Source organism: Phasianus colchicus, chromosome 3 (assembly GCF_987193195.1).
Source record: "Phasianus colchicus chromosome 3, bPhaCol1.hap1.1, whole genome shotgun sequence".
Lineage (NCBI taxonomy): Eukaryota > Metazoa > Chordata > Aves > Galliformes > Phasianidae > Phasianus > Phasianus colchicus.
In genome coordinates this window covers 31,577,397-31,603,093 of record NC_143438.1, presented here as the reverse complement: position 1 = coordinate 31,603,093, position 25,697 = coordinate 31,577,397, and the positions used below count along the sequence as shown (strand labels likewise).

Genomic DNA, 25,697 nt, shown 5'->3' with positions numbered 1-25,697 from the left:
AAAGAGGAGAGATTATTTAGGTTGGGTACAAGAAAAAGAAGTCTTCTACAGGGAACGTGGAACAGGTTGTCCTGTCCCTACAGATGCTCAAGGCTAGGCTGGACTAGGCTCTGAGTATGCTGGTTTAACTGCAAACGTCCCTGTTCATTGCACAGGAGTTGTACTAGATAGCCTTTAAAGGTCCCTTCTAAGTGTTAAGGATTTCATGATTTTTATATTATTCTTGCGTAGTGGAAATGCAAGTCACAGCTTGAAATAGTGATTGAGCACCTGGTGGAAAGGCAGGGCCAACCCAGAGGAGCTCAGGTGCATGCAATACCAGGATCCACCCCTTCCCAGACCTCACTTAAGAGTTGGTAGTGAAGGCAATAGTATCTTATTGGAGTTCCCTGTATGCCTGAGGCCTTCTAAAGGTAAGCAGTGTCTTTCCTTTGTTTCTGTGGCTATTGCATTTGAGCAAATACTCATTTGTTCTGACTTGGGACCTTACTGCTCTGCTGTCATTGCTGTACTTTCTATCCTATTACACATTGTCTTTTTTCTTTGTAGAAAAGTAGAACATGCCTTGGGGTAGTTCACAGTGGTAAAGCAAGCAAGGGGTTACAGGGCTTGGAAATGGAAATTCATTAGTGCAATGTGTGTTGTTGTTGTTTGTTTGTTTTTTTGATATAGTAGCGTCAACTGGTGTTATCACTGTGGAAGATGACTGCTACTGGATGTCAGAGGCATAGTGAAAGTAAGCCCAAATTAGTGGACCAGAGAAGAAGTTGGGCTAGGTGACCTCTAAAAGTATCTTTCAGCCTTAACTATTCTGACCTGTTTAAGGTCTTAGTTTTTCTCTTTTATCAGGAACATCTTTTCTGCGTAGTTGCAATCAGTAGAGATTCTATGCATGCTAAGCATGGTACTATTGGCTTCTATAGAGGTACAGTTTATTAAAAATATAGTCAAAAAATGTGCTGTAGGGGACAGAAAAAGGTTGTCCTGGAGCAGGAGCATGGATTGCACAAGCTTTTGTTGCTTGCTAAGCTATCTGAGGGCTGATGCTTGAAGCCAAACATTAATTATTTAAAAATATTTTGCTGATCATTGGACTTAATTATTAGGGAAGCACACTCAGAGCAGATTGCTCAGGGCTGTGTACTTGCAGGCTTTGAGTCTCCCTAAGAATGGAAGTTCCATTGGCCCTCTGAGCATTGCTCCAGTGTTCTCTCTCACACAGAATTCTTTTACTTATCTGTAGTTAGAATTTCCCTGATTTCAGCCTGTGCCTATATTCTTTTGTCCTTCCAATGAGCACATTCCAACTTTTTCTATGCTCTCCTGTCATACAGTAGCACTATGATGATGGTTTGTTATTTTCATGGATGTAGACTGTAAAGAAGCAATACTGGAGTCCCATTGCTTTTCTATAGTGGCAAGAAGTCAGTGAAGTCCTCTTATAGATGAGCATATAATCTTCTGAATTGTTTGCAAAGTGTGTGGAGGCTACTATTACTTGCTTCTTATAGGGCTTACTAGAGAGGACAAAAGCATTGTCAAAGTGCGATGAAGTGACTAAGGAAACCCTTTCCATATTTTTTTAAAATCTTCTAAGGAATGGTAGTATCACACTTGATACTTATGAATCAAGAAACATGTTTGCTAGCTTACCTTGTTATTTCACTCTGCTAAAACTTAGAATGAACAAGTTTAATTGTTCTGTTACTGCTTTTGAGACTTCATTTAGTACAGAACTTGAAAAAGTCTATGTATACACACAGGCAAGAGGTCAACATGCATACTTCATAGTACAATGTTCTTTTTAGTAACAGCATTTCATCATTTTACAGTTCTGTGAACTTGACTCTCTCGGCAATACCTGCCCAACAATCTATTTAATTAATATACTTACATGGACTGATTCTCTGCCTTCACTTGGTGTAGTGGAAATGCTAAGTTATGGCCTGAAACAATAATTGAACACCTGATGGGAAGGCAGGGCCAACTGTGCAAGGTGCAAGTAATGGATTCAGGATCCACCCCTTCCTAGACCTCATTTAAGGCTTGGTAGTGGAGGTGAGGGTGTCTCTTGCTGGAGATCCCTGCCTGCCTGAAGCCTTCCAAAGGTAAGCAGCACTTTTCCTTCATTTCTGTATCTGGCTGCTGCATTTGGACTCATTCTCATTTGCTGTAGCCAAAGGCTTTGCTACCCTGCTATTATCATCCCATTATAGCATTACACTTAGTAACCTGAGAAGGGGAAAAGTTGCTCTAACTATGAATATGACTGGGGCAAGTGAAAAATGCATGTGGAAATACCATCTGGTGCTTACTTCAAAAATGGATCCACCAGTAAGACTTGAGTAGTTCTTATAAATTGTTTTTTTTTTGTCATTGAAGTTATCATATAGACACTGGGTGACTCTTGTCATATGGAAGTTCTATGGTGGCCCTTATGGAGATTCAAGACTGTATTAGATTTACATGACAGGATTTTGGTAGGACTGCACTAATAACCAATAGCTCTCTTGGGATCAGAGGTTATCACCACAATACATTCAACATATGAAGTGCGAATAGAAAGCATTCCCAATTAGTACTTTAGGTGTCCACTGTTTCCAAGAGGACAATTTTCCAAAACCAAGAAGAAAGATTGTGAGGCCGTGTCTTTATACAAAAATGTGAATGGAAATTAGGTCCTTCAGATGAATTTATTTTAAGATCAGAAAGCTTCATCCTCAAGAAAAAGGGGAAATTCTGGTGGGGAAAACAAATCTTGGTTTGATAAGGAAGTGAATGTGAGTATTTGACAATATATGGAAATGATGAGGGAACGATACATGGCAATCAGTAAAAATAAATTGCTCTGGAATTGATAACAGAAAGCTAGAAATGAGGGAAAATCATTGGCAGGTGTTTTCTACACATACTTGGAATAGAAAAAGTCATAGGAATGGCATTGACCCTTGCAAATTCCAACACAAATTAAAATAAAAAAAAGGTATTTGGTGCAGGCTTCTTAAGAATGCCAGGGTGCAAGCTAAAAATATTCTACTTGATAGCAACAGTTCTTTTTCAACGGAGGTGTTTCCTTCACTTGGAAGGAAATGAGTATGGTAGAGCTCATTCAGTAACTAGGTTTTGTGAAGTCATCAGTTAGGCCAAAAATAATTATATTTTGGATGTATGTTATGCATTCTAAGTGCATCTTTAAGAACCATTAAAGAAGGAAGACAGGCTGTATTTTTCTCTCCAAGAGAAAATTCATTTGGGTTTCAGGCTTCCAGAATTGGTCCCTCATTAGTCTTGAGAGTGCTACATTTGTGTGAGACAGCTGTGCTCACTGGGAATGGCACTGAATATGTCCTCTTATGACAAAGTTATGATAGAATGAAGTACTTCCAGTAAAGAATTAAGTATGTATTTGAGAGCTGCAGACGTGGCCTCAGGGGTGTCTGTGGGATATTAAGTAAGCTTTCAGGTGAGTGTGCTGTCAGAACTTCTCTGTATGGACAGATAATGTGAAGCTGTACCTGATGTAGTTTCAGAAAATAATCAGCGGCTTTTTAGTAGCAGTTAAACCCCATTTTTCATGTGGAAAAACATGAAAAAGACCCTTTTTTCCCCAAAGAGAATTTCCAGATTTGTGTGTGGCTCCTACAGATTTCTGAATATACCTGTATTTTTAAGCGAAACTATTAATTATAGTGAAGAAGTCACATTTGGATTCTTGCATTTCCTTCCTCCTCCATTTCTCTTGCTACTGCTTTGACAAGAATTGTCTTGATTGTTTTTCTGAATATATTTTAAAATTCTGTGAACAGTGGGAGAAATAAAACCTGGCTTCATATGGATTTGTACACTTGTATTCCAGCTCCCACTCTGTCACACACACCAGACGGGAGCAGCATGCCTTGTGGCCATGCCAAAGCCTCACATGTGCGGGTTGCCTAGTGCCTTTCAGACAGAGCATATGGTGATCTGAGGACAGAGATTTGCTCACTTTTCTTTCAGTGGGAGAACTGGCTGAGGTTCCTCTCCTCCATCCAGCTCCTGATTCTTGTGATGCTTTCCTCATAGAAGTAAGCTGGCAAGCCAGTTCAGGAACTAGTTACAAATGGAAGGAAGAAATCTTTTCTTTCTCTACAGGGCCTTCACTGTATTAAAATTGAGGCTAAAAATGTAAGTGTGCTGAAGGCAGAAGTAGTAGTTGTGAAGTACTGGTTTTGTCCACATTAAATTTGGTGGGTCTGAAATTTTAGGCTGCCTAGAGTGCAGGCCTCAGAGCAAAGGAATTCATGTAACTTGGGATGCTTAAAATGTTCATGTAATACATGTTGTGTAGTGTATTACCATAAGTGGAAACATGTTTATTCTGTGTTGATGTATCATAGAAGATTGAAACAGTCACATCATCTCCATAATCAACTATGCTTTTGCTTTTCTTCTGGTTTTGGCAGAAAATGATAATTTTGTAGTCAACGTGTAGAGTTACAGTGTTGGTGATGATATGAATGTCATAATGTCCAGACAAGGTCCTGAAGAAAGACATCTGGAAATGAGACACAGTTTGTGTTGGTATACCTACCATATCCATAAATACAGTCAAGGATGAACCTATTTTTAGTGATAAAAAGATGCTCTTCATTGCTGCAGAGCCAGGCCTGTACTCTTAAACTGGACAAAATCTCCTAATATATAAAGTAGGGAGTATATTAGGAGAGTGTTTCACATCGGGCTTGCATTTTAATTTTCTCCATGGCTTTTATTCTGTATCTTAAGTGAAAATCTTTACAGTGCTGTTTGGACTGAACTTTGTTCTCTGCAGTTTCCTATTTCACTGATGATTGGTTGATAGCATTTCCAGTAAAGAGTCTGTCTTACCAGAAGCCTGATGCAGATCCACACTAACGAGTTTTATTTTAGAACTGTGCTGGAGGGGCATTTAACTCTCTGCAGATTGAGGTTAACTCTCTGCAGATTGAGGGTGCTCTCCAGAGCTGTGAGTAGGAAATCCATTGCTAAATGAATTGGGAAAACCATCTGATGTTTGGAAAGCTTTTTATTTATTTGTGAGGAAAATGGGAAATAAAAAATGTCTCGGCCAGAAGAAGCTAGTGTGTCTATGGCTCTGGTTTATTCTACAAAGCAAAGGCTTTTAGCCAAATGGCTGCAGTTCTCTGATAGCCAATTCCATGCTACTGCTTGTGGCCAGCTGAGGTCCCATACATCGAGCACAGGGTGTCTGTGCCAGATCAGCAGGATGAAGCAGTTAGCAGACTTCAAGCATGAGGTGCGAGTCTTCTGCTGTTCAGCCAAAATAATATCGGGGGGAAATATTAAAAAAAAACAAAAACAAAACAAAACAAAAAAACTGAGATTTTCATTAAGGAAGAGAGGTTTCTATGAGCTAATGGAGGTTATCCCTATTTGAAACAGCATGCCGTGAGAGCTCTTGAAGAGGAATGCTTGTTGCCCAGTACCTAAGCCCGGTGCCCTCGTGCTTCGGAGCGCTTTGGCTCCACTTAAAGCTGTGTGTTCAGGGGCAGGGAGCAAGCAGGCTCGCTGGTGAGCTGCACCGCTCCGGGCAACACGTGCCCCACGCTGGCGCTGCGGGGCACGGGGCTCCAAGCCCGGACAGGCGGGCCCGGACCCGGGTGCTGCCCCGCGGGGGCGGGCGGCGGGAGGAGCCGGGTTGGGCGCAGCGCGAGCCCGAGGGCGGCCGGGCGGCTCGACTCGGCCGTCCGGACGAAGTTGAACGCTGTGTTGTGTCCGCCTCTCTCTTTTCCGCCTCAGCCCGCGGCATGGCCGAAGAGCTGCTCTCCTTCCGGGCCTTCCAGAGCGGCTGCCCCGCCGGCTATGGCTACGGAGGCGAGCTGCGCGGCCTCCGGGAGCGCGAGTTCCCCCGGCTCCGAGGTACCGAGGGCGGGGCGTGGCGTGGCGGCGGCGTGAGGCGGGGACGGGGGTGGAGCGGGTGGTTTGAAAAGAGAAGTTTTAAAAAAAAAAAAAAAGAGGATGCGAGTTCAAATGGTGAATCAGCCCCGTTGGCGAGCGGTTTGCGGCTGGAGGGTCTCTGCAAATGATTTCTGCAGGTTATGCAGCTCTCCTCTCGCAGATACCCGTGTGTGCATGCACCTGTTACTTCACGTCAGGTGTAATGGATCTGCTAAAACTAATCGCGTAAAGAGAGGTGTTGATGGCCGTGGTCTTAGCATTTAAGAAAAAAAAAAAGTAAATAATCAGGACACCTGCACTGATGTTCTTATGCTGGCCATGCTGTGAAGGGTTCCCCACTATTGCTTCTTTAAGGCATTTCGTGGAGATCTTGTGATAGAATATGAGCACGGGTATTGCATGCTCTAGGAGAATGTGGGGGAAAAAGCTAAATTTTAGCAGCAGCCTGAAGGACTTCACTATTAACTAGGAGTCTATAAGCTGATTTCAAATATCAGCAATGCTAGCTGCATCAGAGAAGGCTGGATGACAAGAAACTTGATGGTAAATTCAGGCCAGGATTCTGAAAAATAAGTGAAGTGTTGCTTAGACATTTAAACAGATGGCTCATCAGAACTCCTGGAAATCAGTCTTGTTTCTCGTGAGACTCCCTGTTTTTGAGATGAAGCATAGCTGCTGGTGAGTGCTGCCTGCTGGATGTGCCTGGTGCCCAGCTGGAGGTCACCGCAAAGGCAAAGCATTTGGAGCTTATTTACCTTTGTTTGGAAATGTTTTAGCTAATGTAGTCTACCAAGCTGTACTTCAGTCATGCTGCTTTCTAAAGTTCCTTTAGAATTTTAGAATGTCTGCTTTTATTCTAAATACTGTTTTTGGAGTTTTTTTTTTAAATATTTTATATATATAATATATTTTTTGTCAGTGTGGAAGATTAGTGTCCTTAACTGATGGCTATCAATATCATGTGTTGTCCTACCTGGTTTCCTGAGTTAAAAGTGGGGTCATCTCTCCTGTAGTCAAGAACTTGTGTCTTAAAGGAAGTAGCAGTAAGATCTAAGGTTAGATTTCCCCTCTCTTATGTGTGTGTATGTCCAGAGCTGCTGAGCTGGGCTTGCTAAAGGTCTTAATACCTTGCTATGGATGATACTAAATGGCTTTTGAAGCTCTGGGTCTCTGCTGTGCTGAAGTAAGGTGGAGTTGGCTGATATACAGGTTAAGTTCAGTAGTAGTGAGTATAAAGGCCTTCTCTGAGTGACACACAAGAAATTAGTGGGTGTTCCAGGCACTTGGTTACCTTCATTTTCAGTAACCTGCCAGAACATGGAGATGAGTCAGGAGTAGGAGCCTTGGATCATTGCTGGCTTCAGGTCAGCTTTATGGGTAAGGCCTGGCTGTACAAATGCTGACCCTCAAAGGACCCTGTAGCTGCTCTGGGTATTGATGCCTGCCAAACTGCAACACCTCCATGCAGTTAATCCCTCCTGGTAAAGAGCATTATCAACCAGGTCCTGGTTTTAAGTAGTCAATAGTAATGTCTTGCACTACCTGTTTGGGATGTGCCTCAAAGATTGTTCCATTGCTGAAGATATACAATAATCCTAATTCTGCTGCTGACTTATGTGAACAGAAACTTTTGGAGTCCTTGTCTAGATGGCTGTGAATTAAGCCCAAAGCTCTGTATTTGAAGTGCTAGTGATTTATGGACAGCACATAGCAATAAAGCCTAATGCAAGTCACTGTATTTGTATTTTTGCAATTGCTGACACTTGGTGATGTTCACTGAGGACATCTTGTGCAAATGGTGCTTTCTGGGGAAGGGGAAAACCTTCCTTTTGTGATACAGCTTTCACTTTATGGTGGTAATGCCTCTGTTATAGCTTTAGTATGAACAGCTGCCCAAAAATCTGTCCAGAGTCAAGTGCAGTATATGTGTGCTGGGACACCAGCTGCTGGACTTAGTGTGAAACCAGGCTTTTCTTTCAGAGGTGGTCCACTTGTGACGTTACTAAAGTCTGTGGGAGGTCTGCTCTTGACTGTATCAGAAGGTTCTTATGAAGTGTGTTGGGGATTTTCCATTCAGTATCTGTGAAGGGATGAAAGGAGTGACTTGAATCAGCAGGGCTATGTCTGTCTGTTTTGCTACAGAAGCCTTAAATGTTACCTTTTAAGCCAAGGTTTATCTTCACATTTATAATTGAAGGGCAGTTAGCTGAGGGCTCCAGCAGCCCCTTCTAAAAATATACATGGAGTCTGTGAAACTGATCCCTGTTTTACAGGCAGCAGTACGTGACCTTGACTTTAATCTTGTGAAGAGCATACCCTTATCTGCAGTGTAAATTGTGCTTTAAAAATGGATAAAGAAATGAGCAGGAGTTTGTAGGTTCTGTTGTTAAGTAATGGGAATAAATATGCTTCTGTGATTTTTTTTTTTTATTGTAGCAAAGGAAATGGCAGCTTCAGTTTATGTCATGTTTTCAAAAAAGAAAAAAGCTGCTGTGATTTGTAATGCAGCATTTAGTCCCAAGGTACCTTTCTAGTTTTAGTTGTGTCAGTATTCTCATCAAAGATAATAGTGACCACTTAGTGGGAGCTTTCCAAGAAGGATAAGCAAGTTATAGCTCCCAAATAAAAAAGCATAGTGTATTATTGGTTGTGTATTCTTTAAGGACTGCTGGCTCTTTATCTGAACTAAAACACACTGTCACCTTTAATGTCAAATGCACTGCCCCATTAAATGTCAATTGTCTAGAACTAATGCCCTACTAATTTCATGATTTGTTTTAGTAGTATGTGTGCTTATATACAATTAACAATAGAAAGGTAGCTTGCATGTTTGAAAATGAAGGGCAAGGTAAGCTTTGAATAGCAAATTGGCCTTAAAACTCAAATGATGTGTCAGGAACCGGTCACTGATGCAAGACTTTGTTCTGTTTTTTAGTTAAGAAATAGTTGTGTACTTGACCTTACACAGAAATAATACCTTTTACTCATATCGCTGGTAATTATTTGCACTGATACTTTTCCTGTAAGTAGAGAATAGGATTAGCATGTTTTGAGTGCGTTTCAGTTAGTTCTCAGTGGATCTGTTAGGAAAGGTCAGCTCTGTCCTCTGAGAACAGAAGAGCATATTTGTTCTGTTGTGTGGGATAAGCTGGAGTTTTTGCTGAGTTTAAGAAATGGGAAATGCATTCTGGTGTTTCAAATCAGAGTAATTTTGTTGATAGCCAGCTGAAGCCATGTAGATGAGTGTATTGTGAGCTTGAAGAACTGGGCTCAGCTGTTGATCTGATTGCAAATGTGGGTGTCACCTCAGTTTCTTCACTGGCATGGGAAGATTGTTGCCTTGTCAAACCAGTATTTCCAACAGCTTTATGTCTGAGGTTGGTTGGTTGTTTTGTGAGTCTTTGTTTATATAATTCTTAGAAGAAATCTTTGTAATTTGATTATATTTTTTTAAAGAGAAGACCAGCTCTGGTAGCTGTCTTCCACCTGTACTTGTATTTGTTCTGCTCAGTTGCTGATTGTTAATATTTTCTACTTATGAATAGATCTGTTGTTTCTTGCTTGCTTGATGAAGACTGCATGCGGTCTTCAAAACTTTTTGAGTGTTAGCAGTTGTCAAGTCTCATCATGTCATTTTAAAAACTAATTTGGTAATGAGTAAGTTTGACTCATTGTTTCCATAGGCTATGCTTAAACCATAAGCAAGGTATTGGTATCTTATGATCACGTGCAGTACTTTGCTATGAGTCCCTTGAAGCCCTGGCACCTATCACTGGCCAGCATTAATCTAGGCAGCTACTGATGCAGGAGAGATTGCACAGGTAAAAGGACTTCACCTGTGAGCTGAGATTGGTGGACGTTAATCTAGTGCTTATCTTTCCTGCCCAGTGAAAGTGAAAGCAACCTGTAGGGGAAGGATGAGACTGCTTTTATTGTCTCATTGGGCGACTGAAATTGCTGCTAATTGTGCTAGAGAATGTTCCTCTCTGAGTTGCCTCATTTCTAGTTCATTTTGAACAGAGAAGAAATCGTCAGAATTTCTCCTTTTGGAAAGAGTAGAAGGTGGGGGGAAGAAGAACAACAAACAGACTTCCGAATGAAAAATTCCACCAAACTTATTATACCCTTGCTACCCACACTTGGGATGCTAAGTCTTGTTTAGAAATGTTACAATCTTTTTTGAAGAACAGAAAGCCTGAGAACATTGTGTTCTGTGAAGTATGGCAATGCATTGCTTTTCAGCTTTTTGCCCACAATGCTCTGGTCCCAAGGAAGAAAGAGGAAAAAACTGATTTCCCCTCAAGCTGCATTAACTGGAGGGCAAATATTCAGGATCTCAGTCTTTGACTAGACTGCAGATGGGCAGCTAAAGACCAAGCACTGGTAAAAGGTGGTGAAGATGCATGATACAGAACTTCAGCAGAGTGGATTTGGGATTGTTACATTAACTGTAGGTAGTAAACCCTGAGACAGGTGCAGGAAGCATCCCAAAGGTTCTTTGTAGAAACTAGTTTTTGTAGAAATTTAGGATTCAGAAAATGATACTACATAGATTTTTAGGCATGTAGAATGACTTAATCAAGACATAAGAAAACCTGTATTTGCAGATGTTCAGAACTGGCTCTTTAGGGAGAGTAGAAGTGACCAGTGAGACCGATTATTGAAAAGCTGGAAGTAAATCTTCCTGCTTGCTGTGCAAGGGTTGTTTATGTACTTTTTGGTAGCTGTGAGATCTCTGGCTGTTCACATGTTCTGTCCTTGCCTGGATATCTCTGCAGCCCCTTTGTCACAGAGTGATTTGATTTTTTGTGGAGCACCTTTATTGTTTGTAGGAAAATAAAGCAAGAGATGTTATTTATTGAGGGAGGCTGCTAGTGGACAGTTTGAAACACTAAAATACATTGAGAAATGATGGGTTTAATATGTGTAGATGGCATTGTAAATAGGAGCTGTGATACGTGTAGTGCAACTGCACAACTATGTGATGATTGTGTTATGAAAACCAATATGATGCTAATGTAGACTCCCAATACTTCCTCTTGGTTTCAAGATTTCGAGCTTGCCAGAATTTAAAAAGCATTTGGACAGTGCTCTCAGTCATATGGTCGGGTGGTCCTGTGAAAAGCTGGGAGTTGGATGGAATGATTCTTGTGGGTCTCTTGCAGCTCAAGATATTCTGTGCTTCTTATTCAGCAGGAGTTATCTACATATGCTCTTATCTACAATATTGATATTGAAGAAGGACCATGCATGGAAAGTGAAGTGGACTTAGTTTCAATACCAGTGAGTCAGTTCCTGATGTTTTTCTTTGGTTACTAGCAGGAGGCACTGCTGAGGAGTTCTTTATCCTGCCCGTCAGGATTCATAGGCTGTCAGTGGTGTGCTCTGTGCAGAACTGATGCTTCAGTTGATCATGCAGCACTGGGTGATCTCTTGTTCTTTGTGAAGGACACAGCTCTTAGTGAAGAGTAGTTGATGATATTATCATTATGATACTTGTAGTTTGAATAGATTTTTAATTGAAGAGAGGAAAAAAATTCCCACAACTATTCAGCTAATGTTTTCTCTTACTTACATCAAGTAAAAGATGTAATTCAGTTTAACTTCATATTTGGTGCTTTAATGCCCGTAAAAAAATGTCCACTGCACTGTTATGCTGGGTCCATAATTGCCTATACCACATAGCACAATGTTTTTAAAACTCTAAGCCTCATTGGGAATACAGAAGTCTTGTGGAAAAAGCCAAGTATCAAACCTTATAAACTAACTGAGTACTAACCTGGTGCAGTTGATGTGAACTGAGAATACTGATGTGCATTTCAGAACTGCTTAGCTGATCAGTTGGGACTAGATTCTTTACAGTAGGGAATAAATTTATGTGAACATTAGATATTGAACTATACATATGGAGATTTAAATAAAAAGAGATTTTGAAAGATACTTGATAGAAGTCCATAGATGCTGCAGGGTATCAGACAGTAATTTAAAAAACTTTACACTTCTAATTAAAAGATAACATTATCTCTAAAATTAATGTCTGTACAAGATGGATATTAGTATATGGAAGTATTAAAACAGGCCACTGTTTGCTTTAGTAAAGCACGAGACGTTCTCATATCTCTTACTGAAAGACTGGAGGTCTTTTTCCTGCAAAATCCCATGTCAGTGTTTTGTTCTTCCTTCCATTGCCTTCATGTGCTCTCCTGTTCGTCCTTCTCTGTTACAATGTTGCTGCCATACTTGAAATCTGTATTGATTTCTTCACATATCTCTGTATATTTCCATACTATTGTACATCTTGTGTTGTTTTGGTTGTCTATTTTTTTAATGATGAAATAAAATATTATTAACCAAAGTGTTTTAAATTTATAAACAGGTGTGTGTTCCTATCTTTCTGCACATATCAGTTATACTGGAATTCTTATGTAAGATCAAAACCTGGTATGTATGTCTCTTGAAGTTTCCATTGTAGCAGCAATCTTGATATCTGAGCTGCTCTTGAGAATTCAAGGGTATTCCCAAACTAAGGACAAAAAGACATATAGAGAGATGAGCGGTCAGTTTTTGTTGATCAGCTTGATTCATTGCATACTTTGTTTCGGAGAGATGCTGCGGGGCATCACTTGGATGTGAAAAGACTGTCATTGAATTCAGGAAGACCATACTGCAGAGAGCTGCATAGTAAAAAAAGCACTGATATGAAAGGTTGATAAATGGTGAGACAACACAGTATATTTGCAGAGCAGGAGGCTAGTGGGTTGCTTGACAGAGAGATGATATTTAGGATGTAGGATGTTGAGCCCTCGAACGTCTTGGGCTTCTTATAATAAGATGTCTTGGACCAAGCCACAAGAATATTCAGGGCAGATGCTCTGCTTTCTATGATGCTAAAATATTTGTAAGGTGGCTTTGATCTGTTTGCTTTTCAATACCTTGCAGAGCTGAGAAACTTAAAAGCGGAACTAGAAAGAGATTATTTTTATGAATATGTCGGCTTGGGGTTGGTGTAGTATTACCCTGTCTGCATACTGATCTATGTACACAAACAGTTTGGATCCAGTCACAAACCAATTTCTGTCACATTTGTTAGCAGGAGATATGGTTCATGGAGGTATTAGGGAAAAGATGGTGTTGAGATCTGAAGGTGTGGAAAAAGGATGTCAGTTATGGAGAAATGAGCATATGGTAGAGCAGGGAGGCATAAAGACAGACCACAACAAAGTAAAAAGTCAGGCTCCATTAGTTTCCTTGCTAATGAGGTAAATTGTTACATTCCTGGAAGTACTCTTGGCAGCCTAGATAGATCCCCTGCAGTGCTTCTCCCTGGCCCTTCAGTTCCTGTCCTGCTTATCAAAGTGATGGGCTGGAGGCAGGGATGTGAGCCTGGGCAGGCAGATGCTGTAAGGCAAGCATGCAGGAAAACATTGGTTTCTTTTTACTGGTATGTGAAATACCTGTATAAAATTGGAAGGCAGGTCTTTGGGAGATGAATCTTTCTTCCCATAGTGTTTTATTCCCCCCTCCCCCCATTGCTTTGAAGATTACACTGACTCACTTCTTTCTTGTAGCAGCCAGGAGAATATGCTTTTTACAAGGGAAGTAGAAAGTTGTGCTTTCTGTACTCATTCAGCTTAGCCCCTGGAGCAGCAGGATCTAAATGCTTTTAAAGAAGAAAGGAACATGACTGGACAGAATTTCTGTCATTTGTGGTCTTCTTTCAGAAGGAAGAGATCCAAGGGTGTGATCTTGTAGTGCTGTGGTTAACTGGGGAAGGACAATTACACAACTAAGCTTCTGACAATATGTAGAATGATGCCCTAATTAAAATTCGGAAGAATGACAGGAAGCTGTTTTGAACAAATGTTCGTTAAGTTAATGTTGTGTGGATTTTATTAATGCAAAATTAAACACCAGATATTACTTGTTCCCCTTTTCGGACTTATTAACAGGTAAGGTGAAGTTACACAGTCATCAGAAAGTTAATCCTCTGATTTCTTCTAAAGGAAAAAGCTGCTGAGGCCCACGGTTGTTCGCATCTTTATGTCGATGACACACAGTGCATAGAAGTTGCCAGCATTTAGTAATTTGAAAGCGATTGTATCAGTGATGAGTGATGATACATGTTGCATTTTTTCTTTTTTTAAAAGAAAAAAAGAAATGAAGAATTTTGTGTAAATATTGAGTGAAATACAAGCATATCATAGACCTGTGTGAGTTGGTGACCTTCAAAGATCCCTTCCTAGTCTGATCCCCTGCAATGGTCAGGGACGTGCGTACACACATGTATATGATTTTGTATATATACATGATATATACAAAACAGCAACAATGCCATTCATTTCCAAGCAACTTACTCTGGACTCATATTATTTGTTACAATATACTATAATATATGTATATCTGACTATTTCTTTTAATATAAACAGTTGTCACAAAATATTACTTAGCCACTCAATGGAAGCCTGTAACTTTTTTGAATTCTGCTGTCAGCTTTGATTCATCACATACTAGGAAGATATTTACTGCTTTTATTTAAAGATTTAGTCAATTTAGGAGCATATAAGCTCAATGAGTAGAGCTTCTTAATACCCTGTCTGATCTCAGTTGTGATGGCTTTGATAGTACATGTTGTCTGCTGATGAGATCAGATAGAAGCTGATAAATAGAAGTGGCTAACAAGCAAATAATCTCTACTTGATGGTCTGAATAGAATAAAATCAAAGACTGCATGAAAAAGGAGCCTTTGCAGCCATAGGCATATTTTTCTCCCCTCACATAAACTTGTTACTGTTACATAGCTGGGTAATGGGACACAATGCTCAAACAAAACTGTACTGCACTCTTTTATTACTGAGTCATAGATTTCATGTTCCCAAATAATTTAAACACTTGATAAACAAATAGCATCTTTTAAGTGCATTCCCTTAAGCATGTGAAGTATTGTGGCCTAAGGGTGCTTTTGAGGCATAGCACCACCTTATCCTAGATATTTAGTGATAGGTACAATGCTACAACGATAGCTTAATAATACTAATGATGTCCTTCCAGAAAAGATATGATTTAATGTTGGTGGAAACAAAGAAACCCATAGACCCTTTAAATTCATAAGAAACACACTGGGAAACTCGCAGTATGTAAGAGCTGTGCATAGAACTTTTCTCAAAATGTGATCTTAGACATGTGAAAGTACCATCTAAGGGGTGGGCAAAGGTGTATTTAGGTGATAAAATAGGAAAACAAAAACATCACTGCATCTGAACTGCATTACAGTTGACATTCCTTGTTTCCTGGGACGATGTAGTTCATGTGAATGATCCTTCCCCAATTTTTTTTCTATTCTGTTTACTCCTGTTTTGACTAAGGAGGGTGTCAATGCCAGCTCTTCCTGGTAATAAAATTAAGCTGTTTTCAGTATTTTCTGTTTATGATCAGTGAACTGTCTTAGCATCTCTCCTAACTCACAGAGAACAAAAATATAGAACAAGGAGAGAGAAAAAGTATGACACTTGAAAAGGGGTAATTTAATGCACACAGCAAGTTATGATTCCAAGTCATCTTAACTTGCAAAGCTGGGATCTTTGTGAGAGCCTCCTTTCCCTTCCCCATGGAAATTCTCATAGCTGTAAGTCTGTCATTCATCAGGGGAATAAATTGCTGTTTTTCCTGAAACTACTCCAAGTTCGTGTTCTTCTGAAACTGAATTTGACTAATAAGTCATGGTGCAATGAAGTTCTATCTATCCTTTGTCCTTTCGAGTCTCATTGAGAGTAATGGGATAACTTTTTAAATTATCAGAGAATTTGTTTTTCTTGAGCAAAGTTAACTTGGAATAAAGGCTTTGATTTTTGGATTTAAGTGTAGATTTAGCTTTCCATTAATTAGAATAGCCACTGCTAATGTACTTAAGGATTGCTAATGTCTTTATAGTGTTGATGGGGTTCCTGTGCATGGAAGCAATTCTCCTATGAGCAAACCACAGTAATTGAAACTGCAACATAAAGGAAATGTGTTTTTAGGAAATGCCCTTTTCTGTGGTGTGTTTTTTTTTTTTTTTTTGTTAATAATAACATTAAGATTTAATGCTATGATATCTTTCTTGAGAATGATTGATCATGAGTGATTCCCATTGCAGCTCTGTTCTTTAAAGCCTCTCCAGCATCTGTACAACCTGAGCTGTAGGAATAGAGAGGGCATGAATGAAAGGAAAGAAAACAGGTATCTAGTGACAGAAAGTAAGCCTCTTTAATATTCCTTTCATAGCTTATTGTCAAGCTTAGTTTTAAACCTTCCATATTCTACTTCTTTAGGGGCCTGTGGTTTTTAGTATGGAAAATAGAATTGAAAATAGTCTCTGGGTGATCAACTGCAGCTTGGGAAAGAACCAGACTTCTGGCAGCAGGGAAGGAAGTAATGATGACTTTGTTAGGAGCTGCCTTGTGTTCAGGCTCGGAGAATCTCATCTGCTGGGCACAAGAAGCACTACTGTGCTTTTTCTCCCTCTTACTAACTCAAACCAGCTCTCAGTTATCCTTAGGAGCCTGTAATAATGTGGGCTTGAGTCCATCAGGAGTTATGGAAAAGTATAAAGGTACACCAGTGCTTTTCTTCTGTTGAGTTTTTCTTTCCAGCTGATGTTTTTAAAGGACTGGGAGAAACGTCCCACCCCCTTTGCAAATGTCACAGTTCAAAAGACTTGCTTTCATTGAGAACATTCATATATTTTGACTAGTTCTTAATGAAAGGTAACACCAGTTTCTTAGCTCATGGGAGCTGGAGCTCACCGCTAAAAAATTGTGAATACATCTGTTCCTTTAAATGTGTGGACTGTGGAAGAGTTCACAATGTGCAAAGGCTGTCTGGAAGCACCAGATCGATACTCCCAGCTTTGCATCACTGAGCATGACAACTCCTGAGAGATTAAGGAGCTGTTACCATCAAAACTTTAATCAGTTTTTCTTCCATTTCTGCAAGTACGGAAAAGGATGGGTGTACTTGTGAATTGTCTTGAGGATTATACTGCAATGCTTCTGGATAAACTTCAGTGCCTCTGAAGTGAGGGGAATACAGCACCAGATTATCTTGTGACAGCTGTCAAGTTTCCAAAAGTGCCTGATGAGATCTTCAAATCTTAATGCTCGATGCTTTATGGATACATCCAACACGTAATATGTCACCCTTGCTGCTGTTTCCTCCCAGTCTGGTGGTAGAAATGTGATTACATACAGAGCTGATCAAATAGCAGTTAACTGGAGCAGATAGTTGTGAATTATTATATTTTCATGTTAAACGTCGAACTGTGTATAACCACAGAATCAGAGTGGCTGAGGCTGGCAGGGACCTGTCCATGTCATCTGGTTCAATCTCTGTGCTCAAGCAGGGCCACCCAGAGCAGGCTGCCTTTTCACTAAATAGTCATTACAGTGGGTGTGGGTGTGTGTATATATGTGTATATATATATATATGATACATACAAATTCAGGAATATTAATCTGAAAAGATGAGAAAAAAAAAAAACCAGAACCAACAATTGTGGAGTCCAGACAGAAGATTTAGCCTTTCTTTAGTCAATGTCATTCAGTTTCTCACTGACTTGAAGAGCAAGTTTGGGCTTCAGCAAGAATTAGTATCTTATACAGGTAAAGTCCCGAACCTGATGGTATGCCATTACAACTCAATGTCACAATGTTGAAGTTAAGCTGGAAGTTGATATAGAGTATTAAGGAAAAAAAACCAAAATCTTGTGATATTGTTCATAAACAGATGCAAGCACAGAGAATAAAGGAGTACAAATCTCTATCCCATTAGGAGTTTTCAGCAGCAGCTCATATCGAAGTGTGTCAGAGGAAGACCATATCATTGTTCCCATTTTTTTAGAGGAGGAGAATGCACAGATACAGTGTGGTTGTTCAGAATGTGTAGCAGTTGAATGTTGGTCAGCTGCTGAAAGCGATTGCAGTTCAGTGCAGTAGATGACATTACTCTCAAATTTGTGTCAGTGCAATGGATGTGTTCAGAACACAAGCAAGCAGACAAGTTAAAAATACTAGTAAAATGTGTTTGCCTGTGCTGTTTGCTAATTGTATTACTATTAATAATACGTATTAGAGGCTTACTGTTTAGTGTTATACAAGTTAGAACATCTTGTATCTTTTGCTTAAGATTATAAAGGTAGGTTTTCTTTTACTGTCTCTTCTGTTGCTTTTTTTCTTTCCTCTTGTTTTATTCAGAGTATGGTGGAGCTAAATTGAAGCTGACTGTTCAGTACATCTGTCTGAGGGTAGAGATTTATGGTCATTCCAGTCTGTGTGGGTATGAGTCCAGTCCACTGTCAGGATTCATAATAGTGAAAGACTCTTCTTTTCTTGCACTCTTCACCATCATTTTGTTACTGAGAAGTATAGCTTTTGAGGAGGGTCACCATGCCATATAGAAGTTGGTTCTTGAATTGCTCTCTAGGGTCTTTAAAGTAATCAGGATGTTTTGGCAGGACTGCTTAAATAAACTATTTGTCTGATAAGCATCAGCAGCAAACATAGGAGCGAGTAATATGAGTGGCAGTGGCTTCATAATAGGAGATTACAGGATCTTAATGTCACCTGATTTTTTTTTTTTTTTTTGTTATTACATGTCTGTGGTTAAAATATGAGAGGAATGAAACAAATTTCAATTTTTTAATAGAGAACTGGCTGTGAGGGATACAGAGAAACTGTTTAAGCTGTGTTTTATTATATTGGAGAAAAAAACATACTTCAAGAATAGCATCTATAAATCAGGATTATTTAAGACCACTGATAGCACTTGAAGTTCTTTGAGGCAATATCAGGAAAATCTGAGTTTCTGCTTTTTGTATGGTGATTCCTTTAAAAGGATTGGTTCTTGGGGAATTCTATGATACCCAAAATACTTGTATGCGTTATCTTCATGAGGCTCACTGAAGAAAGTCACGTTGTGTGCATCTGTGTTACATCTCTGGAAGGTACTGGCTTCCCTACAGTATGCCTGGGAATAGGCTTGAAGCTGACTATTGGCAAGTCATCAAGTGTTAGCCATGTTGTTATTTCCTCTGTAACTCTTAAGGATAGCTTTTTCTCCTCAGGGAGAATAGCTGGAGCTGCAGCCCCCTCCCAAGAGGTGAAGCAAAGCTTACATCTTGTGGTGTCACCAACAATGATTTGTTTTTTACATCTCCTGCATGGTAGTTTTGGTGAATAATATTTTTGTCATTTTGCTAAATATGAATAAACTTCAAATGAATTTTACCTTAATGATTAATAAGTAGCTTTAAAATGCAAGTGATAAGAACCAAATATGTACCGTTGCCTTAAATTTACTTGCTTTCAGGATGTGTAGTAATGTTATGCTCAGAAGTACAAGTATGACAAACTAGACAGTTTTAGGATAAGAATGTATTACAGAAACTCAGTCGTATTCTGTCACATTACTTGTGGTTCTTAGACTAGAGAGTCTATGGATGCATTTGAGAATTAACAGCACAGAAATTAGCTCTGAGATACTAGTAAATGACTTTTCCATTTATGATATTACCGTTTGTTGTTAACTTGATCATTCATTGCTATGAATAACGTTCACCTCACTTAAAATTCCTCTTCATCCTTGCTTCATGTTACAGAATTAATTGCTGTTTTTCTTAGCTTGAGTAACTCTTTGCTGTCTAATGTGTTTTTCCCATGTAAGAAATAGGCGAGACTAGCCATCTCTGGTTTACCCTGCATTGATAGAAGCAATTATAAACAATGGACTGGGAAAGGTTCTACAACTCCAGTACTTCACTGCTGGATAGCTTCAGAGGCTCTAGGTAGGAAATGGCTGCTTAGACCTAGTCCTGCAGCTGGCTCTGCTACATCTGTTTCTATTTAGACAGTATTTTCTAGATAGTATGTGTTATAAACTGACAAAGATCCGCTGTATGAATGTTGAGTCCAATTTTGTCAGTTAGTCACATATGACAAGACAGTACAATTTGTGGCTGAAGGCCTTGGTTTTTAAGCATGTAATGCTTGCCTAGGTTCCTTGAGGCAAAATGCAATAGCTGATGTTTTGGCACAGTTGTGATTTTTAAACTCAGAGTTCAGAGATGAGGGAAACCAGGGAGTATTTGTTGTTTTATGTATAATCCTTCTTCATTCTCAAAGCAGCATAGTGTTAATGAGGCCGTTTGTATTTAGTGCTTTGAATAATTTATGGTGAAATTATAATTCTCTTTCATTTTTAATGTCATTAGTATTGAAAGAAGCCCTTTAATTGAGAGGAATTAGAGCAGATGCTTGATTTAGTGAAGTGCAGCAAAATATTCTTTAGGTATATGTTTATCAAGTTGGGGTAAACATGTAACTGTTTTAATGTTGGGCCTGTAAAAAAGGAAAAAGCAACCGTAAAACTCATTTTTGTAGGCCAGAGATTTTTACTAGACATGACAATCTGTGTATCAGTAATGTTAGTCTGTTGTTGGGTTCATGATACTCAGATATTTGTGAGTACTGCCATAAGTATATTCTCAGGTATCTCCAATCCTACTTTTTAAAATTGAAGCATTCCTATAAACTAAGTGAAGTTGAAGAGGGAATAGCAATTGTCTGACTGGAATTGCACTGAGCTAAACATGATTAGAACTCAGTCATCTGCACTGAAATTCTTTACTGAATGGAAATTTGTTCAAATTAAGTGTTCCCAACTCTGTTCAAAGATATCCACTAATAATTATGGTCAGCTTAGGTTCTTCAGATTATTTGAGGTCTTTGCTTACCTTGGTCTGTCCTCCATCCTATCTTGGGGCTTGATGTAAGGTGAAGTATCTTTTCTTTCTCTAACAAATAAAAGCCTTGTCAGGAAAAAAAATTTTTGTATGTTGGTGGAAGTTGGTATTCTTTTCACTGAGTGCTCGTGTGCTTCTGTGGGTGTTAACTTTTCATTGTTCTTTGAATCTTTCTAACTGCTTATTTAAAAAATGTAGCAAGAATACATTAATACAATGTAGCTGATATCTACCAGAAGGTAATCTATTTACTTTCTGAAAGATACAAAAATATCCCATTGACTTCAAAAGAGTTTTGGATTATCCTTTTATTTCTTTTGTAAATGAAATGGGGAAGATATTTTTCTGTTTAAAAGAAGCCATGATGTGCTGTGCTATGATGTTTGATTTTTTTTTTTTTTTGATAGCATGGTAATTTGTTGAAGTTGAGTGATACCTTAGAATGAACAAAACTTTGTGCCTTGAAAGAGTTTTGTGTCTGTACTGTCATTCTCATAAGCAAATGATTGATGTTGAAACTAATGATGTAAGGGAAATGGGATTATTGCATTGGTTTCTGTGTGGCTTCTCTTAATTTACACCAAAGTGAGTGAGACTGGAAGAAGGTGTGATGACTTGTTGGTTATTGCTTGGCCAGAAATACCAGAATGTACAGTTGGAGGAGCAGTGGAGAATCCAGTGTGGAAAAGAGAGAAGGAAGATATATAACTCTGGAAGGCTGCTTTTCCTTATGTTCTTCTACAAGAAGCAATATGAAAACACTAATTATCACCTTCAAGTGTTACTTCCATGAGTTTATTCATATAACCATTTCAGTAGTGTACACCAAGACATCTTTGGAAATGTATATTTGGAAATGTGTATAACACATGCTTGGAGGAGCCACTCAGTCACCTTGATATCTTGGTACCCTTCTGAAGAAGTTTGCTGATGCTACTTGACTGTAGTAAGCTGATTTGTCATCTGCAATTGTAACCCTTGTTTGTGTGTATCCTACTCCTTTTTGTTGATGTATAATTAAAAAGGTTGGACTTCAGAACTGATCTCTGAACTTCTGGAGAGTGCACAGACACCCCCTGCAGCCTAAACATGTCCTTAGGTGCTATTGGAGGGGAAGTAGCAATATGCACAGGCCAGCATGTCAAGAAGGAAAGCTTTCTGTTGTTTGAAAGGCTGCTTAAGCTTCTGTGCAGATGATAATCTAGCTCATTAGCTTGGCCTGGAACCAAAAAGGTAATCGGCACAGTACATTTAGGAAGTGCTGATTATAGTATATTTGTTAATGGTTTAACTCAGTCCAACTGAGCCTCATAATTACCTCAAAGGCTCTGAATCAGTTGCTGTTGCGTATGCTCATGTTTGAATGTAATCGTCTCTGTGAACTGAAGACAGAATTCTGCTTTGGTTATTCATTGTAATACAATTGGAAATTCAAATAGATATTGGCCAGATTCTTTTTCAATCACTGGACTTTGGAAAAGGTGTTTCTGTCCCACTGCAACCCATCAGAGGTCAAAGAACTAATGAATCTGAGACTGCCAATAGATTGCAAGTGATGGGAGGTGTGGTTGGAGGAGGAAAGAAGCGACAGTTTCATATTCAGGTGGTTCTTGACAGCCCCTGCATGTTAGTCTGCCCTTTGCTTTTGAGAGAGTGTATTTTTACTCTTTAGGACTTCAGCAGCACAGGGAATGATAATGTCTGTGTCCAGTGAAAGGTAATGTCTCTGGAAAAGCCACAGACTTGTTCTAAAAAGCTGCATGGCAATAACCAGTGGTGGATTTTTGTTGTCCAAAGGTAGATTTAAAGTAAAGACCAAACCTCCAAACCCTGTGTGTTGCATGGTAATGGTCACTTAATAAGAAAGCCAAACATAGGCTCTTGTGTCAGCACTTCAGGAGATTTTCATTTTCTTTTAGTTTCCTGGAACTTTACCCCAATTAAAAAAAAAAAAGAAAAAGAAAAAAAAAAACAAACAAAACAACCAGGGGATATGCTGAAGTGGCATGTTATTATAAGTAAAAGTGGGCCTGTGTAAAGCAGGTTTTCTCTTGCATATAGCTATATTTGAGGTGAATCATTAGGAGACTGATATTTCATTACTGTTGTCAAAACTAGTTAGCACAGCTCTGCAGCTGTCATGATCTTTTGGTATTATTAAAAGCTTTGTTTTACTGTAATGTTACTTTTTGATAAACATACTTCTTAATTCCTGGCACATTCTTGGAAATGATTGTTGAAGGCTTTGAATCTGTGCTTGGGAAAGCACCTAATTAATGGAAAATAAGCTGTAGGAACTAATTTAGCCCAAATATAAGAAAGTATTAACAGAACACTTACACCAATATATAATTACATTCCTGCTATGTTGTTGGTGGAAGCTTATTTATGTCTGTTAGATCTTTTATTTTATTTTTTTTTTGCAAAAACTGTTGTCTTCCATTTGGGTGATGCTTTTTCTGCTGAAGTATTATGCTGTTTTTGGAGGCATTAGAAAAATACAGTCAGTTATTGAATTTTTTGTATTTCTTTATATTCTCTTCTCAAAACAAAGTAAAATAAGAAATAGATATATTTAATGAGCTTTAGTGAAATTTAGTGAAATCAGTATCTAATGCAGTCTGTCTACTTTAGTAGAGGTAAGGTAATAGTGTAATCTTACCATTTAGATTGCTTTCTATTTGAATAAGAGAAGTAGTTTTACTTGAAGCGATTTGGATCAAATTATTATAAAGTGGAAGTGAATGCAATAGAAAAGTTTGTCATTTTTCATAGTGATGTCTCATCTCCAGAATAAAACACAAGTATTTTTATGTCTTATTAAAATGAAATTCCCACCATATGTTATATTATATCTTAAGTAATAGATGAAATACTGAAACACATGTACTTAATGTTTTTTCCAGTCTAGAAACAGAACTGAAAACCAGTTAGGAACCTAAGTCAAGAGATATTGATGTGTTAGTCTGAGGACTGATTTTTATACTACGGTGAGGGAAGATAGCTTTGGCTTTCTAAAATTCTATTATCTTTTTCTGGAATTTGCTTTCCAGAGAGAGAAGAAGAGAGTTACTACTTGTGGTTGTGTTTTTTTCAATATTTCTGTTCTTTCAACCTTAGTTTTTCCTCCTACTGTTTTTGGAAACCAATAAAACCATTTTAAAAGCTTTTTTAATGTCACTGTATATTTCATTTAATGTATTTTGCAGGGGGTATTTAAAGTCACTAATTTGTCCTACATTTTGTATGAATCCAATTGATGCAGATCATAGAGCAAGAAATAGAACTAACTAGAAAAGTCAATTTCAAATATTATTTTGGCATGTTGTTGTAGGCCTGCGTCTTTTTATAGCAGTAGAGAGAAAAGGTAATGAAAGGGAGTGTAGAATAAGAGTGTTTAGCTAATGACCATTACTATAAATGACTACTATTAAGATTCCTTACATATTGCTTTCTACTATCATGTTGCAACCGCCAGTGGAAGTTCTGAATGCTGCTTTCCTGCACAAAAGTGAACGCTTTCGTGAAAATCTCAGCAAAACCAACAAAAACATTTTGTGGTAATAGAAGAACAGGAACCGTGTTCTCTTTGAACTCTTATTATTTAATCATCTGCATGAGAGAGACAGAAAGATAGTAGTATCTTCAATAGGGACGTGTGAAAATGAGTTTTGGATTGGGTATGTTGCAGTTTGAAGGCTCGCATATCTATGGATCACTTGTGATTTATACTTTATCCAGAGGTGATGAGGTAGTAAGCTCCGTATGTTATTTGCATGTAGCTGAGGTACTTCTGAGTCATGCCCAGAACTAAGGAAGGCTTCAGTGAGAACCTGAAATGCAGTCTGTTACAGAAGGCTGTAGAAATAACTGTACTGGCAGCAGTCGATATCTAATCAGGCCCTAGTGGGCAAAAAGTGAGCCTGTTATAAGACTGCATTACAGGTGGGCTGCATGAACCAAGGTAGATGCTCACTGACCCATTTGTTGTGGTCTCATTTAGCACAGGAGCTCATAAATGATGAAATTTGACAGCATGTACTTTTTTTTTCCCTGCAGCTATGAAAAATGTATTTCATAGGGTTGGGTATGACTTAATAAACATAAAATGCTTGCTTTATTTAGTGCTTGCAAGGTCCCAATACCAGCAGGCTGTCAGCTCTATGTAGGGATACTCTAAACTATTTGTGGGTATAGAACAGAGACAGGGCTTATTGAAACTGGATTTTGGCCACCTAAATAGCTTTTGTAGAGTCTGAGTGGTCCCTGCTGAAAAGTACGGTGAAGGTGGTGTATGATATTGACTGCAAACTGTTTTTATATTCTGACTGCTTTGCTGAAGCTAATAGTGCAATAAGAACAAATAATGTGAACTAACAGGAAGTGGAGAAAACTAATGGGAAGTTAATATGTATAAATGTAATTGAACATTTCATGCTTTGCTTTCTGTAATCAGGTCATCATGTCAATCACTCAAGTACACTGATGAAGCACTGATTTCCCTCAGAACTCAGTATCTGGCCTTCAACCTGTGAAAAATGGATGTCTTTCTGTAGGTTGCTGGGTTGACCTGGGAGCACTCCAAGTGCTGTTGAGCTTGGGGGTGGCAGTTGGGAGCCAGGTTCTCCTCCAGTGGTATGGTGACTCTTCAGGCTTTCGATCTGCAGCCTTGTTGCTCAGGTACTGTCCTTTAGGGTTCATCTGAAGAGCTCCTGACTGTAAGCAAGGGATGCAAAATGTTGATTTGTCTAGCAGCGTGTAGGTGACAAGCATGTCATTCAGAAAACATAGTCTAGTTTTGATAGCTTTTGTCTATATTGATGCCAAATAAGAACTGAAGATATAGATAACAAGTAATTGACAATATTAACAAAATGCTGATATGTTCTTTTTCAAACAAAAGCCATTCTCAAGCCATATTAGTAGCATTTTTCTCTTTTTTTCTGTTCAACATTTGGCAATTTTATTTTTTTTTGCAGAGCCAGGA

At 38.8% G+C, this 25,697-nt stretch overlaps 1 protein-coding gene across 6 annotated transcripts in view; it reads left to right on the top strand.

Annotated features, from left to right (window-relative positions):
- The first annotated feature begins 258 nt into the window (after positions 1-258).
- MOCOS (molybdenum cofactor sulfurase) overlaps positions 259-25,697 on the top strand; it is a 234,075-nt gene continuing 208,636 nt past the window's right edge. For 5 of the 6 annotated variants that reach the window (XM_090137218.1, XM_090137217.1, XM_090137215.1 and 2 more), the window contains exon 1: positions 5,661-5,898. In XM_090137218.1, the coding sequence (XP_089993344.1) occupies positions 5,787-5,898 (112 nt within the window). In that variant the 5' untranslated portion in view covers positions 5,661-5,786. Of the gene's footprint in view, positions 414-5,660; positions 5,899-25,697 lie in introns of those variants that run through there. The other variant, XM_090137216.1, reaches the window with a different exon arrangement.